Here is an 18223-nt window from a genome sequence, read left to right as displayed (position 1 = left end):
GGAAACTTCTGCCATGACAAGCTGCTTTGACGAGATTGTTTCCAAGTTAGCCTAGATGGAAGTTCTCTTTAATTGCATATTGCAGCCGTTGCAAGAGTATGCCTGTGACCAAAATAGTAACATATATTTGGAGGGACTGCTTAAACAGTGCTCTCAAGGCTCCTGTGGGAACAAGGCTGCTCTGTGCTATTGAAAACCTATTTCTCATATCACCAAGTCTGGCCATCTAGCAGGGTTTTGAAATGTCACATGGTGACACAGCATCCTAATGGTATCTCTTGGGAAACATTTTTTTGGCGAGACAATATCAAGGGTCCTTAGAAATTGAAGCAACACAAAAGGAAATAAAAACGAGGACAGGAGGCTAATCCACATCTCTGAGCAGTGGTGCCGTCTCTCAGATATATTGATTTAATTAGTCCACAACAAGGTCTTTCTTTGATGTTTGCTCTGTCGAGTTCCCACACTGTTAGGCTGCTTCATCGCACAATTTGCTTTATTATGTCCTTTAAGCATCGGTCGAGAGAAATGCATTATGAAACAGAGTTTCTCTTTAAACAAAACTTAGAGTGCTGTAATATTTTAATTAAAAAGACCCGATTTAAAAAATAGCATACACAAAATCCAGCACTTCTTTCCCTCAATGTCCCTTTTGAGTGTACTGGATGTTATTTGTGCCTGTTAATGTGGGGGTCTATACCGCTTGTCTTCAAAAGATACCTCCTCAAGATTTCCTTACTTCTTGCATTTACTTATTGTTTCATGCTATTTTTTGTGTCTACCAGCATCCTATAATAGGTTGATAAAGATGGCACCTCACCCTTTTATAAGATTCATAATAGTATTCTAGACTTAGAAAGCATGGTCACACTGTAACTTCACCCTATCTTTTAAGGAACAGACGAAATTGAACTTCGATTATATCACAGCTGGCAAGTGTGACTAGCAGCTTTACTTTTTTTTTCTTTGCTGGGGCACTTGGCAATAATTTATTGATTTTAGTCATTTGTTTTGTTAAATCCATACGGCTGTTTTTTTTCTTAGAATACAATGTGTTGAACTTTGTAAACATTAAGAAATGTAAAAAGGAAAGAACCGTGAACTTCAGTATACCAATCATTTTGATTCATAAAGGAGGCTTCATCTGTCCCTTTAATTTCCTCCCCTGCCCCCCCGCTGGAGTGCTTTAAAGCAAATCCCAGACATTATGTCATTTCATCCCATATGGATTTTTCTTTTTTAAATAGCCAAAGTGTCATTTCATATTTGACAAAATGAACAACTATTATTTGATGATAAAATACAGGCCATTTACAGATCTTACCAGTTATATTAAAGGTACCTTCTACTGTCTGTTTGAATCAAAATACACACATTTGGTTGTTTGAGATAATTTGCTTTTTATTGATCACATTTTAAAATCCTGATTACCAGTGTCTTGAAAAGGTAAACTCCTTTTTTTTTAAACCAACAAATACCACTTTTCCTGCTTTATTGAAAGACAAGGCAAAATGTGCTGTAAGAGCAATTATAAATGAAATATGTAACAGAGCACCTGATGAAAAATTTTCTGCTCTGAGTAGAAAAATTTCTTCTTCTCAAGCATTTCTACTCCAATACCCTGTATTAGTTTTTAGTAAAGCCTTTAGTTTTTCGTAAGATTTAATGAGGATGGTTTGATTTAACTTGTACAAAATAGGTCCTTTAAAAAGTGTCTTTAATACCAATTTGGAGCCATACAGATAGATTTTATTGTAAGAAAGCATGAAACTGCCCAAATGTCAAACTTTACATTTGAACATACTTGCTTTCTGAGCTGTCTTCTTCCTGTATCCTTACCTACACCTGAACAGATTGGCACCTGCCTTAGTTTCTATGCCTTAGTTTCTATGACTTGTTTTGACCTCTAATTAAAGTAAGACATACATATTTTTTAAAAGATTTCATTTATTTATTTGAGAGAGAGAACACAAGTGGAGGGGTAGAGGGAGAGGGAGAACAGACTCCCCACCGAGCAGGGAGCCCAATGTGGGGCTTCATCCCACGACCCTGAGGTCATGACTTGAGCCAAAGGGAGATGCTTAACCAACTGAGCCACCCAGGCGCCCCAGAAATACGTTTTTTATATCAAGATCTGATAACACATATACACACACACAAACATGTCAAGTAAAAGTTTCTTGAAGCAGTACTTACACTGTGTTTGAAGTACTGTGATATTTCTGTTCCATTTCATCTTTTAATTTTTATTATATATAAGAAAGAGAGCTAGCATGGGGGGGAGGGGCATAGGGTGAGGGAGAGAATGAATCTTGAGCAGATTCCATGCCCAGACCCTGACATGGGGCTCTATTTCACGACCCTGAGATCATGACCTGAGCTGAAATCAAGAGTCAGATGCTTAACTGACTGAGCCACCCAGGTGCCCCTCTGTTTCATCTCTTTTTTTAAAAAAATGCAGGCCATAACCCATTGAACTGATTCTATGAATTAGTTCGGAAAACACTTGACATAGTGCTTAGAGGCACAAGTTTTATTTATTTATTTTTAAAATTTTTTAAAAATTTAAATGCAATTAATTAGCATATGTATTATTAGTTTCAGAGGTAGAGTTCAGTGATTCCTCAATATAATACCCAGTGCACATTATATCATGTGCCCTCTTTAATGTCCATCACCCAGTTACCCATCCTCATCTGTAAAAGGGAGTTAATAGTAGTGCTTAATTCATAGCGTTATTAGTGCATTAAAGCACCCACCTCCCCTCCAGCAGCCCTCAGTTTGTTTCCTATGGTTAAGAGTCTCTTATGGTTTGTCCCCCTCTCTGATTTCGTCTTGTTTTATTTTTTCCTCTCTTCCCGTATTGTCCTCTGTTTTGTTTCTTAAATTCCACATGAGTGAGATCATATGATTATCTTTCTCTAATTGACTTATTTTGCTTAGCATAATACCCTCTAGTTCCATCCACGTCATTGTAAATGGCAAGATTTAATTTTTTTTTTGATGGCTGAGTTGTATTCCATTGTCTGTATATACCACATTATTGTTATCTGTTGATGGACGTCTGGGCTCTTTCCATAGTTTGGCTATTGTGGACATAGAAGCACAAGTTTTAGCATCGAAAGGATCTAGATTCAAATATCAGTTCTATCAATTACTAGCAGCGCATCCATGGAACTCAGTTTAAATATGACTTTTATGTAGTTTTTCAGGAAATAGTGATTAATGCTAAGGAAAATGTAATTGGACTCAGACTTACCTTAATCAGTTAAGATTCCTTAGGTCAATACATACGTTATCCCCCATCAGAAAGGCACTCACTCCTTACTTAGACCAGCACTCTATTCTGTGGTTTCCAAGAAGAGATGACCTCAGGTGGCCAGAGTTTCAGAAATTCCTTCTCCCTGCCCACTTTTATACGACTTCTGCCATGCTGCAGTGTATCTGTGTGAGAGGAATGTTGAAGGGATTTAACAAAGATATTGCTATGGATGTGACAAAAACATTTTTTTTTTGGTAGATTCTTAATACACAGTGGCTGCTCAGTAAAAGGCAAAAAATTGGTCCCTTTGTGGGAAGGGATAGGTTTTCAGCCTATCTTGAATGGAGTGTGCCAGAAGTTTCTTTTGTTTATGTAACATCCACTTCGTAGTTACCATGTGCCCAGGACACACTCCTTTTTAAATCCTAGTAACGCTATGAGTTAAGCACTACTATTAACTCCCTTTTACAGATGAGGAAAGCAAATTAGGTTAATTAACTTGCTCAAGGTCATGTGTGTAGTAAATAACAGCACTGGGATTGAAACTCAGGAAGTCTGGCCCAGACTCAGGGCTCTTAACCGCCATGCTATGCTTATAATGTAACCTCTTCTAAAAAACTACAAATCAGTAAGTTTTTTTTTAAAGTTGAGGTATAACTGACATATAGTGTTATACTACTTTTAAAAGCACATTTTCATGCATAGAATTGGGAATGTTGCCATTTTACAAACCAAAATGCCCTACTTTCTTGTTTTTAGGACAACATACCATAATCTATATAGTCTGATTTAAATTAAAAGTGTTCTTTTATTCCAAGATACGTACTATACAGTTAGGCCTAGGTATTTCCGTGTCTGCCCACAGTTAAGACTTCTGCTGATGTCATAAGAGCAGATGCCATCAAGGAAAAAGAGAAAGTGGAGGAGTCCAAATGTGGAAATGGGGCTTGTGCGGCCGACTCCAAGTTGGTGGTTGACAGTGTGTGGTCAGGTGGCTCTCGCTAGAGAAGCTGCTTTAGGGCGAAAGCAGTTTCCTTTCACTGCAGAGAACAAGTGGTTTACCTTACTTTAAAAGAAAATCAATGGCATTGACTTGGCCCTTGGAGAAATCATTCTCCTGTTGGCAAGTCAATCCAGATGTGATTTAAGAAGTAAAGAAAATCATTGCCAGAGAATCTTCATTTTAACTTCTGATTATCAGTAGGAATAAAAGCATCGTATGTTAAGTTTCATTTAAAATTCATTTAATTTTTGTAAGGAAAACTGAACCACTTCAGGAAATGTGCAAGTTGGGCAGCTCTCAGGTTGTAAGTTAGTTTATAGCACTGTTTTATATTTTGAGGGCATATTAAGGAAGTTCATCAAAAATTAAAGTTATCAGAATTATTTAAGTGCCTTAACTGTCACCATAAACACCCATCCCTTTACCTAAATATGGTTCGCTTAAAATTATAATACTTAATCCTTGTGTAGTTTTCAAAAATAAATGATAAGAAGTTAATATAAATCTGTTATGTTTAAAATGGTTATATTAAAATCATATTTTAATCTAAATGTATATACTAATACTTTACTGTGCTATGTATTTTAACTTTCATTCTTGTGATTAAGCTGTAAATTTTTAAAATATTTGCAAGGTGTGAGTAGAAGAGGAGAGGAGAAAGATTAAATGAGAGAAACCATGAATTTCCCTTTTTAGGTAAACTCTGCACTCTGTATGGAAATATATTCTTCACATTTACATCTTTATCAGTTATATGATGCCATTTACAAGAATTTCTCTCAATTGTGAACAATCATCATATGCGTTAAAGGAAGACCCTTTATACTCAGACATGACGGTGTTTAGTATCAAGGAGACTGTGGGAAACTTCTGCCATGACAAGCTGCTTTGACGAGATTGTTTCCAAGTTAGCCTAGATGGAAGTTCTCTTTAATTGCATATTGCAGCCGTTGCAAGAGTATGCCTGTGACCAAAATAGTAACATATATTTGGAGGGACTGCTTAAACAGTGCTCTCAAGGCTCCTGTGGGAACAAGGCTGCTCTGTGCTATTGAAAACCTATTTCTCATATCACCAAGTCTGGCCATCTAGCAGGGTTTTGAAATGTCACATGGTGACACAGCATCCTAATGGTATCTCTTGGGAAACATTTTTTTGGCGAGACAATATCAAGGGTCCTTAGAAATTGAAGCAACACAAAAGGAAATAAAAACGAGGACAGGAGGCTAATCCACATCTCTGAGCAGTGGTGCCGTCTCTCAGATATATTGATTTAATTAGTCCACAACAAGGTCTTTCTTTGATGTTTGCTCTGTCGAGTTCCCACACTGTTAGGCTGCTTCATCGCACAATTTGCTTTATTATGTCCTTTAAGCATCGGTCGAGAGAAATGCATTATGAAACAGAGTTTCTCTTTAAACAAAACTTAGAGTGCTGTAATATTTTAATTAAAAAGACCCGATTTAAAAAATAGCATACACAAAATCCAGCACTTCTTTCCCTCAATGTCCCTTTTGAGTGTACTGGATGTTATTTGTGCCTGTTAATGTGGGGGTCTATACCGCTTGTCTTCAAAAGATACCTCCTCAAGATTTCCTTACTTCTTGCATTTACTTATTGTTTCATGCTATTTTTTGTGTCTACCAGCATCCTATAATAGGTTGATAAAGATGGCACCTCACCCTTTTATAAGATTCATAATAGTATTCTAGACTTAGAAAGCATGGTCACACTGTAACTTCACCCTATCTTTTAAGGAACAGACGAAATTGAACTTCGATTATATCACAGCTGGCAAGTGTGACTAGCAGCTTTACTTTTTTTTTCTTTGCTGGGGCACTTGGCAATAATTTATTGATTTTAGTCATTTGTTTTGTTAAATCCATACGGCTGTTTTTTTTCTTAGAATACAATGTGTTGAACTTTGTAAACATTAAGAAATGTAAAAAGGAAAGAACCGTGAACTTCAGTATACCAATCATTTTGATTCATAAAGGAGGCTTCATCTGTCCCTTTAATTTCCTCCCCTGCCCCCCCGCTGGAGTGCTTTAAAGCAAATCCCAGACATTATGTCATTTCATCCCATATGGATTTTTCTTTTTTAAATAGCCAAAGTGTCATTTCATATTTGACAAAATGAACAACTATTATTTGATGATAAAATACAGGCCATTTACAGATCTTACCAGTTATATTAAAGGTACCTTCTACTGTCTGTTTGAATCAAAATACACACATTTGGTTGTTTGAGATAATTTGCTTTTTATTGATCACATTTTAAAATCCTGATTACCAGTGTCTTGAAAAGGTAAACTCCTTTTTTTTTAAACCAACAAATACCACTTTTCCTGCTTTATTGAAAGACAAGGCAAAATGTGCTGTAAGAGCAATTATAAATGAAATATGTAACAGAGCACCTGATGAAAAATTTTCTGCTCTGAGTAGAAAAATTTCTTCTTCTCAAGCATTTCTACTCCAATACCCTGTATTAGTTTTTAGTAAAGCCTTTAGTTTTTCGTAAGATTTAATGAGGATGGTTTGATTTAACTTGTACAAAATAGGTCCTTTAAAAAGTGTCTTTAATACCAATTTGGAGCCATACAGATAGATTTTATTGTAAGAAAGCATGAAACTGCCCAAATGTCAAACTTTACATTTGAACATACTTGCTTTCTGAGCTGTCTTCTTCCTGTATCCTTACCTACACCTGAACAGATTGGCACCTGCCTTAGTTTCTATGCCTTAGTTTCTATGACTTGTTTTCTAATCTAATTAAAGTAAGACATACATATTTTTTAAAAGATTTCATGTATTTATAGAGAGAACAGACTCCCCACCGAGCAGGGAGCCCAATGTGGGGCTTCATCCCACCCCTGAGAGGTCATGACTTGAGCCAAAGGGAGATGCTTAACCAACTGAGCCACCCAGGCGCCCCAGAAATACGTTTTTTATATCAAGATCTGATAACACATATACACACACACAAACATGTCAAGTAAAAGTTTCTTGAAGCAGTACTTACACTGTGTTTGAAGTACTGTGATATTTCTGTTCCATTTCATCTTTTAATTTTTATTATATATAAGAAAGAGAGCTAGCATGGGGGGGAGGGGCATAGGGTGAGGGAGAGAATGAATCTTGAGCAGATTCCATGCCCAGACCCTGACATGGGGCTCTATTTCACGACCCTGAGATCATGACCTGAGCTGAAATCAAGAGTCAGATGCTTAACTGACTGAGCCACCCAGGTGCCCCTCTGTTTCATCTCTTTTTTTAAAAAAATGCAGGCCATAACCCATTGAACTGATTCTATGAATTAGTTCGGAAAACACTTGACATAGTGCTTAGAGGCACAAGTTTTATTTATTTATTTTTAAAATTTTTTAAAAATTTAAATGCAATTAATTAGCATATGTATTATTAGTTTCAGAGGTAGAGTTCAGTGATTCCTCAATATAATACCCAGTGCACATTATATCATGTGCCCTCTTTAATGTCCATCACCCAGTTACCCATCCTCATCTGTAAAAGGGAGTTAATAGTAGTGCTTAATTCATAGCGTTATTAGTGCATTAAAGCACCCACCTCCCCTCCAGCAGCCCTCAGTTTGTTTCCTATGGTTAAGAGTCTCTGCTTTGTCTCCCTCTCTGATTTCGTCTTGTTTTATTTTTTCCTCTCTTCCCGTATTGTCCTCTGTTTTGTTTCTTAAATTCCACATGAGTGAGATCATATGATTATCTTTCTCTAATTGACTTATTTTGCTTAGCATAATACCCTCTAGTTCCATCCACGTCATTGTAAATGGCAAGATTTAATTTTTTTTTTGATGGCTGAGTTGTATTCCATTGTCTGTATATACCACATTATTGTTATCTGTTGATGGACGTCTGGGCTCTTTCCATAGTTTGGCTATTGTGGACATAGAAGCACAAGTTTTAGCATCGAAAGGATCTAGATTCAAATATCAGTTCTATCAATTACTAGCAGCGCATCCATGGAACTCAGTTTAAATATGACTTTTATGTAGTTTTTCAGGAAATAGTGATTAATGCTAAGGAAAATGTAATTGGACTCAGACTTACCTTAATCAGTTAAGATTCCTTAGGTCAATACATACGTTATCCCCCATCAGAAAGGCACTCACTCCTTACTTAGACCAGCACTCTATTCTGTGGTTTCCAAGAAGAGATGACCTCAGGTGGCCAGAGTTTCAGAAATTCCTTCTCCCTGCCCACTTTTATACGACTTCTGCCATGCTGCAGTGTATCTGTGTGAGAGGAATGTTGAAGGGATTTAACAAAGATATTGCTATGGATGTGACAAAAACATTTTTTTTTTGGTAGATTCTTAATACACAGTGGCTGCTCAGTAAAAGGCAAAAAATTGGTCCCTTTGTGGGAAGGGATAGGTTTTCAGCCTATCTTGAATGGAGTGTGCCAGAAGTTTCTTTTGTTTATGTAACATCCACTTCGTAGTTACCATGTGCCCAGGACACACTCCTTTTTAAATCCTAGTAACGCTATGAGTTAAGCACTACTATTAACTCCCTTTTACAGATGAGGAAAGCAAATTAGGTTAATTAACTTGCTCAAGGTCATGTGTGTAGTAAATAACAGCACTGGGATTGAAACTCAGGAAGTCTGGCCCAGACTCAGGGCTCTTAACCGCCATGCTATGCTTATAATGTAACCTCTTCTAAAAAACTACAAATCAGTAAGTTTTTTTTTAAAGTTGAGGTATAACTGACATATAGTGTTATACTACTTTTAGGTAAATAATGAATCAATATTTGTATGTATTACAAAATATTCACCATAATAAGTCTAGTTGACATTCATTACCATATATAACTAAAAAAAATTTTTTTTGTGATGAGAACTTTTAAGATCTACTCTTAGCAACTTTAAATATATAATACAGTATTATTAACTGTCGTTGCTATTCTGTACATTACGTCCCCATAACTTCCAGTTCTATACTGGATATTTGTTCCTTTTGACCCCCTTCACCCATTTTTACCACTCCAGCCCCTTCCTCTGGTAACCACCAATCTGTTCGCTGAATGTAAAAGAAATTTTTTTTTGTTTGCTTAATGATTAGATGGGTGCGAGCCATTAAATCTGTATCCCAAATGATTAATTTGGATTTTTGAATTTAAGAATGCTTCAGAATTTGTCTCAGAACACTTTCCAGTTTTTCCAGTTACAATGAGTATCTTAAGTAGAAAAATAGAATTAGATGAATGGGTTAAATATTTTTGACTTCTGATGAGTGGTTATGAATTATAGATTACTCTTACATAAGTTACACTGGACTGAGAGTCAAAATAATGGCTCCAGTTTTTGATTCTCCTGTTTTCTAGACACATGAATTGGGACGAGTCACCTACTCTCCCTGCCTTTGTTGGCCATCATCTGCCTATCCTAAATAGTAATGGATGTTTGGAAGTTCTATTTAGAAATGTAAGGTGCTTCCTGTTCAAATTATTTACAACAGTTAGATTATCAAGAAAGTGGCTAGGTTTGGAAAAATCAGTCTGTTCATTATTCTGTCTTTAGATTTGAAAAAAAAAATGATCTCTGTGCATGTGAATTATGCATACAAGCTAAATGTGTTCCCAGTATTTAGTAGAGGGCAAAATAAAATGTAAAGTTCAATGTATACTCTAGAGACTATGTTAAAATTATATATTCCTTTTAAGAAAAGCTGAATGACATTTAAATGACATTTTTCTGTTCTACAGAAACCAAAGGCAAATACCAAAGTAATTTGTAAGCGTTGCAAGGTGATGTTGGGAGAGACCATGTCATCAGGTAAGAATTTCATAATAAAAAAAGCCAAAATGATTGCCTTCTTGTTAAAAAAGAGTAGAAGGAGATTTTATAGGAAATCTGTATGGAAGATAGATAACTAATATATGTTGTAGAGTTGATTATTTTAAAAATAGAAATCAGCTAACATATCATCCAATATGCCAAGTAGTTTGTGTATTTTGACCTTTATAAGTACATAGTATTGAGTTTTAAGCATTAAGAAGCTGGGTCATTTTCAATATTTTATATCCTCTCTGTGGATATAAAGCAATAGTATAAAGTTTGTTCTTGGGTTTGTCCTAAAGGATAGAGGAGCTTTTTTCTCAGGACAACCCCTCAATCAGAATTGTTGGTTGCTAGAGACGATGAAGAAGTTTTCTTGGCTGCCCTCTGCCTCAGGTGTATTTTAGGGCTGGGGGTTGAAATGGAAGAAACAGATTTTGAGTTCTGTACTCTGTTCCTTGTTCTTTTCCCAACAGCGTTCATTATATTTATGTAAAGTCTATGTTATACCACTTTCAAATATAATAAAATCCTGATAATTAAATTGCATCGTTATTTAAAGATATGGTTTACAAATGTCTGGAGAGCTACAACATGCTACATTAGCTTTGTCAGTGACAACGAATAATTGTTTTTCATATAATTAACTAGAAGATGTGATTTAAGTGCAGCTAGTTTACTAAAGAGAAGGCAGATGGTGGCCTTTTTTGTTTGTATTTTAAAATTATCAGAATCTTGTAAGTAGTTACTTGCTCAGAGTGAATAGAAAAGGAAGAAGGAGTAGGGGTAAAGAATGCCACCCTCAATGTCATTTTGGAGAATGAAAGCAAGCTCTTTAAGCAACAACTCAGAAAATTTTAAGGCTTCCAGTCAAATTAGGTGAATTGATTTTTTTTATTTGTCCCCCTGAAGCCCAGTTAAAATGTCAGTTAAGGAATAAAAAAGATGTACATCTACGGAGACAAAGAAAAATGGAGAGGAAATGACAGTGAGATAAACAAGAGGTATAAGCAGACTCTTGGACGCTGTAAAGCTGAGAGCTGTGGGAACACCCTTGGCAGTATGGAGGAAGTTGCAGCCTCGGTGTCCGTAGATCATCTGAGTGAGGAGTGAGCCAGTACTCGCTGTAGAGTGTCAGAGCTGGTCTGATCAGAATTTGGAGGCAGCAGGTAACAGGGAAAGCAGTCTGAGACAAGGGGCTGGAGGAAGGATGATTAATTCAAAATTTTTACATGGAGCTGTAAGACTCATAAGATTCCTCCTCTATTTACAACTTGTTTATACTCTCAAGGCAGGACTTTAGACGCCTCTTTCTTGGAAAATGGAAGAATACCAACCACAGAAGAGATGTGCAGACACTGATTCATAAGGGTCCTTCAACAGTAAAATGAGCTTAAAGTCAGCCATCCTACAGTCAACAAGCCTTGTACTTACACCTGAGAGTTTCCTGTCAGCATTTTATTACCTTACACTTTAAATATGAATGGATTGGCGAGAATAAAAAAATATTTGAGCAAACCTCAACTATAAAAGAGACCGAAGTAGATAAATGATGAAGTAAACATAATAAAGGCACTGAGAAGAAACGAAGTATGTATAAAACAGAAGAAAATCTTTAACAAAAATAATGTTCTTAGAGAAATGGAATAATATTGCCTTCATAATTCAGAGAATATAGAATTAAAGATGTGGTTGCTTAAAAAACCTAATCAAAGGACTATAAAGTAAATTAAAGAACTGTCTTATCTAATAAATCAAACCAAAATTCAGAGATTGAAAATTGGAGAGGAATTATAGAAAAAAAAATCATCATGTTATTTTCCTGAGGACAGAGATAGTGTCTATCTCATTTATCACTGTAACCTCAGCACTAAATATCTGGCATATAGTGGGTACCCCGTAAATATTTGTTGAATGAATGAATGAATGAATGAATGGAAACTTTTAGGATAGTCAATATCTAGCTAATAGTAATTCTAGACAGAAAGAATAGAGACAACAGAGTTTAGGAAATTATCAAAGAACAAAAATACTGAAAACACATTACAAGGCTATTTTCTAGAGCTGGGGCTTTGGTTTCTCAACTGAAAGGGCCCACTACATGTCCAGTATGACTAATGGGATGGCAGGGAAGCTACTCAAAGATGTATCATTGAGTAATTTCCAAACACCATGGAAGAAGTTTCCGGAGGAAAAAAAGCAAGTAGTATACAAAAGATTAGGAATTAGAATGACATTGAACTCTTAATAGCATTGAAATCTAGAAGACAGTGAAGTACTGTCTTCATAATTTAGAAGGAAAAAGATTTTTGACCCATAATTCTATCACAAACTATTAATCAAGTATGAAGATAACACATACAGTTTTGGAAATACAGTGTCTCAAAACACAGACCTCAAATATATAGTTTCTTCAGGAATATACCATAGGATATACCTCGCCAAACCTAAGAATTTAACCTTTAGAGAAAAGACATGAGATTTGGGAAACAGATTATCTAACACAGATAAGGGAGTCCCAGGGTGAGGGACACACAGGCAGGCCCAGGGAATAACAGCCTAGATTGAAGCAAAGGAGAGAAGATTGCAATAAACATTTTTTCTATTACAAAATGAACTGATACATTCTTTCATTTTTTTGACCATATGTAACAATCTTGAGATAAGCCATTTTGTCATATGGAAGAATTAGCTTAAAGGTGCTGGGAAAACTAAACACATGAAAAAGAAAGCAGTTATGCACTGCAAGAAAACAGAAGGCTGAACAAGAAAGGAAACATTTCCATGGTATCATTATAGTCATAATAATGTAAGGTTCAAGGTAGGCAAAGAGAAACTAGAAATTTAAGAGGGAGATTTTGGAAGCAGGAGGCAGGGGATGGGCTGAGATGATAACTTCTTCACATAGCTCTGGCTGACTGTTAAATGCACACAGTAGATACCAGAGAGTCCAATAAGAATTAAAAGCTTGAGGAGACCTGTACATTTCCCATGCGTTTGATTTCATTTCTGAATCCACATACAATTGGGCAGCAGAAGGTGGGAGTCTGAATGGCTTAAGGTAGTTGAGCAAAAGCTGTCCCCAGATTTGTTGACAGCTAGCCGATGCAGGTATAGTGAATACTCTCTAGGGAGCCAGCGTAAGCAAAATAAAACTGAGCAGAAACATTAGTGGCTACACAGTGTGAGAAGACATATGTCATAGTTTGAGTCCAGGCTAGTTAATTGACTATTATAAGCCAACAACCCTTAAAAGAACAAAACAAAATCCAGAATAGCAACATTATATTATATACAATGTCCTATTCCATTTAGAAATTATTAGACCTGCAGAGAAACAGAAAAGAGTGATTGATACTCAAAAACAGGACTCAATAAACAGGTGCTGAATAAGCGCAAATATTAGATTGAGTAGACAACAATGTTAAAGTGGCTATTATAAATATGGCTAAGAATTGAAAGGGGGAAAAAACTCTTGAGTGAACTAATAGCAAATCTCAACAAATTGGAAACTTCAAAGAAAGAACCATTGGTAATTACAGAGCTGAAAAGTACAGTAACTAAAAAATTCACTAGGTCAGCTAAACTACATACTTGAGATGACAGAAGAAAAAATAATCACTGAACTTGAAGGTATATTAATAGAAATTACCAATGCAAAGAACAGAGAGAAAAAAGTCCGGATCAAAATGGACAGGACCTCAGAGATTTGTGGGACAATATAAAATGTTTCAGTTAATGTGTAAATGGAATCTCAGAGGTAAGAAGAAAAAGAATAACTCAGGAAAAAATACTGGTAGAAAACAATGGCTGAAATCTTGGCAAATTTGCTGAAAAATACTAACTTTTAGATCCAAGATTGCAGTGAAAAGTAGGATAAACACACAGAACACTTCACCCAGGCATATTGTAGTCAAACTGATAAACGCCAAAGATGAAGAGAGAATCTTGAAAGTACAAGAGAAAAGTGAAACATCCCATACAGGGACTTGATAATACAATAAAGGCTGACTTTTTGCAGAAATAGTGAAGACACTAAAATGAGATAGTCAAGATGCTAGGGGGGAAATTAAAAAAAAAAACAACAAAACCCTGTCAGCTAATAATTCTATATCCAGCAAAACTGTCCATAAAAAAAAAATGAAGGCAAAATAAGAGCATTTTCATATAAATAGATGGAAGTTATGCCTTACGAGCAGATATTTTCTACAAAAATGCTAAAGAAAGTTCTTCAGGCTGAAGTGAAAGATACCAAATGGTAATTGAAATCCACAGGAAGGAATGAAGATCAAGATAAATAGAAAATATATGGGTAAATTACTACAAGAGCAAACTCAAAGGTTCACACAAAGTTGAAGCCACCTTTTCCCTGCAATATGCCAGTTCTGTAAAATCAGAACTTTTATTTTGATTACTTTGAGCAGTAGGACATAAGTTAAAGACTACACAAAAAGGGAACCTAGTAGGTGACTGCACAAAAATTTGGGACGCTAAATAGCCAAACCCTTACTGTGAAGGTGAATCAGAAGTGGAAGAGCCTGTGGAATTACAGACCGGTATCAATCCTTTGGCACTTTAGGGATTTCAAGTCTTGAACTTGGTTAGTCAGACTTGGACTTACTGTAACACCTGTATGCCTGGCAAAATCAAATGCAGATCACCTCTGGAGTAAAATATCGTCATTGTAAAACTCATATTATTCCCACAAATAATTTGTCAAATACAGCGTTCCCCATAGAACCAAAGATAAATAAGCACACAAGTGAACTAGACTTCCATCAACAAGAACTAACAAAAACAGCAAACAACAGAAACAGACTTCTGTTATTAGAATTATCAGACGTAAACTGGAGCAATCATGCTTTTCCTTTATTGAACAATGTAAGAGGTCTGAAGGTATCAAAAGGCAAAGGAAACAACAGCAAGCATATTTGGAAAAAGATCCACAATAGAATTTCTAAAAACTATATAATGGAAATTTAGAATTTAGTGGATGATTTTTTTAAAAAAAGATTTATTGACAGAGAGAGACAGCAAGCGAGCACAAGCAGGGGGAGCAACAGAGGGAGAGGGAGAAGCAGACCCCCTGCTGAGCAAGGAGCCTGATGCGGGGCTCGATCCCAGGACCCTGGGCTCATGACCTGAGCCGAACGCAGACGCTTAACAGCTAAGCCACCCAGGCACCACTTTAGTGGATGATTTAAAGGCAGATTAGGTACAACTTGGAGAAAGAATTAATGAATAGAAGATAGATAAGAAGAAAAATCCATAACCCAGCACAGAGAGACAAGAGGGCAAAAAATACAGGAGAGAGTGAGACATAAAACATAGACCAAGAAGATCTAACGTGTTTTTAAAAATTTTTTTAGTTTTTACTTAAATTCCAGTTAACATCTACTGTAATATTAGTTTCGAGGGTACAGTTTAGTGATTCAGCACTTACATACAACACCTGGTGCTCATTAAACAAATGTGCTCCTTAATCCCCATCACCTACTTAACCCACCCCCCACCCCTCCCCTCTCATAACCATCAATTTGTTCTCTGTAGTTAAGAGTCTGTTTCTTCATTCTCCTTTCTCTTTTTTCCTCTATGATTTTTTTTAAGAGAGAGAGCGGGAGTCGGGTGGGGAGGGGCAGAAGGAGAGAGAGAATCTTAAGCAGGCTCCACTCCCAGTGCTGAGCCAAATTCAGGGCTTGATTTCACGACCCTGAGATCATGACCTGAGCCAAAATCAAGAGTCAGATGCTTAACTGACTGAGCCACCCAGGCGCCCCCATTTGTTTTGTTTCTTAAATTCACATATTAGTGAAATCATATGGTATTTGTCTTTGTCTGACTTACTTCATTTAGTATAATACTCTCTAGCTCCATCCACATAGTTACAAATGGCAAGATTTCATTCTTTTTATGGCTGAGTAATATTCCAGTGTGTGTGTGTCTATATATATGTATATATATACAGAGAGAGAGAGACACATACCATTCGTCAGTCAGTGGACATTTGGGCTCTTTCCATAATTTGGCTATTGTTGATAATGCTGCTATAAATATCAGGGTGCATGTATCACTTTGAATTAGTATTTTTTTATTCTTTGGGTAAATACCTAGTAGTACAATAATTGAATCATAAGGTAGTTCTATTTTTAACTTTTTTATTTTTTTAAGATTTTTTTTTTATTTATTTGACAGAGAGAGAGACAGCCAGCAAGAGAGGGAACACAAGCAGGGGGAGAGGAAGAAGCAGGCTCCCAACAGAGCAGGGAGCCCGATGCGGGGCTCTATCCCAGGACCCTGGGATCACGCCCTGAGCTGAAGGCAGACGCTTAACGACTGAGCCACCCAGGCCACCCCTATTTTTAACTTTTTGAGGAACCACCATACTCTAACATATTTTTAGTCAGACTTCTGGAAGGAAAAGAAATATAAGGGGCAATATTTGAAGAGATAATTGCTAAGAATTTTACAAAAGTGGTAGAAAACAGTAAGCTACAGATTGAGGAGGTCCAATGAATTCTAATTAAATGAGTAAGATAAATAAAAAGAAGTCTATGGCAAGACATACAGAATAATACTCAAAACAAACAAAAACCAGAAAATCTTAAAAACAACCAAAGAACAAGGACAGATTACTTTCAAAGGAGCAATAATATTGGAAGTTTGAAGACAATGGAATGATAGTGTCAATGTGCACAAAGGTTAAAAACTGTTAACCTAGGATTTTATATGGTGAAAATATTCTGATATGAAAGAATCAAGACAAAGATGTTTTCTGACAAAAACTAGAATCATTTCCAGTGGTTTGGTTTTTTATTAAAAGAAATTATACTTGTGGAAGAAAATAAATCTGCCTGTGGAGGGTAGAAGAAAATGATCCCAGAGAGAAGGTCTAAGTTGAGGAAGGTTTGGTAAAGACAGTGGTAAATATGTGGGAGACATTAAGTGGATGCTATCTGCATAAAGCAGTAACAATAATACCTTGTAGGATTAAAAGTGTAGCATTAAATTGTAGTTTAACAGCAGCTGGGATAAAAGGCATCACTTCGTAATGTTACAAGGTTCATTTCTGCATCTAGTAACATGGTTTCAAAATAGTAAAATGAAAATTGAACTTAAAAGAGAAATAGATAAATTCATCATCATGGCTCTAGATATGTAATACTCTGTTACTGTCTGTTGATTTTTTTGTGCCTTTTTTGTGTGTTGTATTAAGCAGTTGAAAATGTTTTCAGAAAATGTACTGAGAATAACTCTCCATCTTATTTAAACAATTAAAAATTGTTTGGTATGCCATTTTTAATGACTGCATAGAATTCTCTTGCCAAAATGTATAATTGTTTAGCCCAACCATTCTCATTTTTTAGACAATTTGTTTTCAGTTTAATTAATATGAGCATCTTTATAGATACATTTTTATAGATATGAATATTTCTTTGAGATAAATTCTTAGGTGTTTAATGATGGTATCAAAATATATTTAAGGTCTTCATCAAGTGGCTTTCTGGAAATCTATCATTTGCAGTTCTGACAGCAATATGTGAATGAGGGTACCCATTTCTTCATATCTTCATCATTGCTGCATTTTGTCATTCACAAATACTTATTTGATGCTAAAGAGTATCTCCTTTTAATTTGTATTTCCTTTAGAGTGAAAAGAAACGTTTTTCATGGATTTTTTTAAAAATTCAGAATGGTTATGTTTATATTCACTTCTGTAAGATATTTAGTTTACTGTTTATATTTTTCTAGAAACTAAGTAATGAGATAACCAGATTTGTTGGGAATTGTACATTAATAGACTCAGTGAGATTCTGGAAAATACTGACGTGAGGTTCACAGCATCTTTGCATGGGCTTTGGGGCACTATGATTAAGAAGCCTTTTCCAGTGACTCCTAGGTTTGTGACTATAAAAATGACGAAATCAAATGACTAGTTTCTACGTAAGGGGCTAGGGCTGTGATGTGGCTGGTTTTTCTAACCGTCCATGTGTGTGAACAGAGTGTCGTTGTACCAGATTCACTTGGGGCATATCTTCTGAAACACGAGGCCCTCTCAAGTCTCAGGACACTCTCCTTGTAGTCATCAATGTATTGTTGTCTTACACTAAGTCATTTTGGGAAAATTTTTATTGAATGTGAATT

At 35.9% G+C, this 18223-nt stretch overlaps 1 protein-coding gene across 4 annotated transcripts in view; it reads left to right on the top strand.

Moving 5' to 3' along the window:
* UBE3D (ubiquitin protein ligase E3D) overlaps window positions 1–18223 on the top strand; it is a 523493-nt gene that overhangs the window by 25321 nt on the left and 479949 nt on the right. For all 4 annotated transcript variants that reach the window (XR_005838364.1, XM_040643700.1, XM_040643699.1 and 1 more), the window contains exon 5: window positions 10009–10078. Coding sequence is in view for 3 of the 4 variants with exons in the window: in XM_040643700.1 (XP_040499634.1) it covers window positions 10009–10078 (70 nt within the window). In the remaining variant the exon portion in view is untranslated. The remainder of the gene's footprint in view (window positions 1–10008; window positions 10079–18223) is intronic.

The sequence above is a fragment of the Ursus maritimus genome, unplaced genomic scaffold (assembly GCF_017311325.1).
Source record: "Ursus maritimus isolate PB19 unplaced genomic scaffold, ASM1731132v1 scaffold_29, whole genome shotgun sequence".
Taxonomy (NCBI): domain Eukaryota; kingdom Metazoa; phylum Chordata; class Mammalia; order Carnivora; family Ursidae; genus Ursus; species Ursus maritimus.
This window is presented reverse-complemented; position numbering and strand designations above follow the sequence as displayed.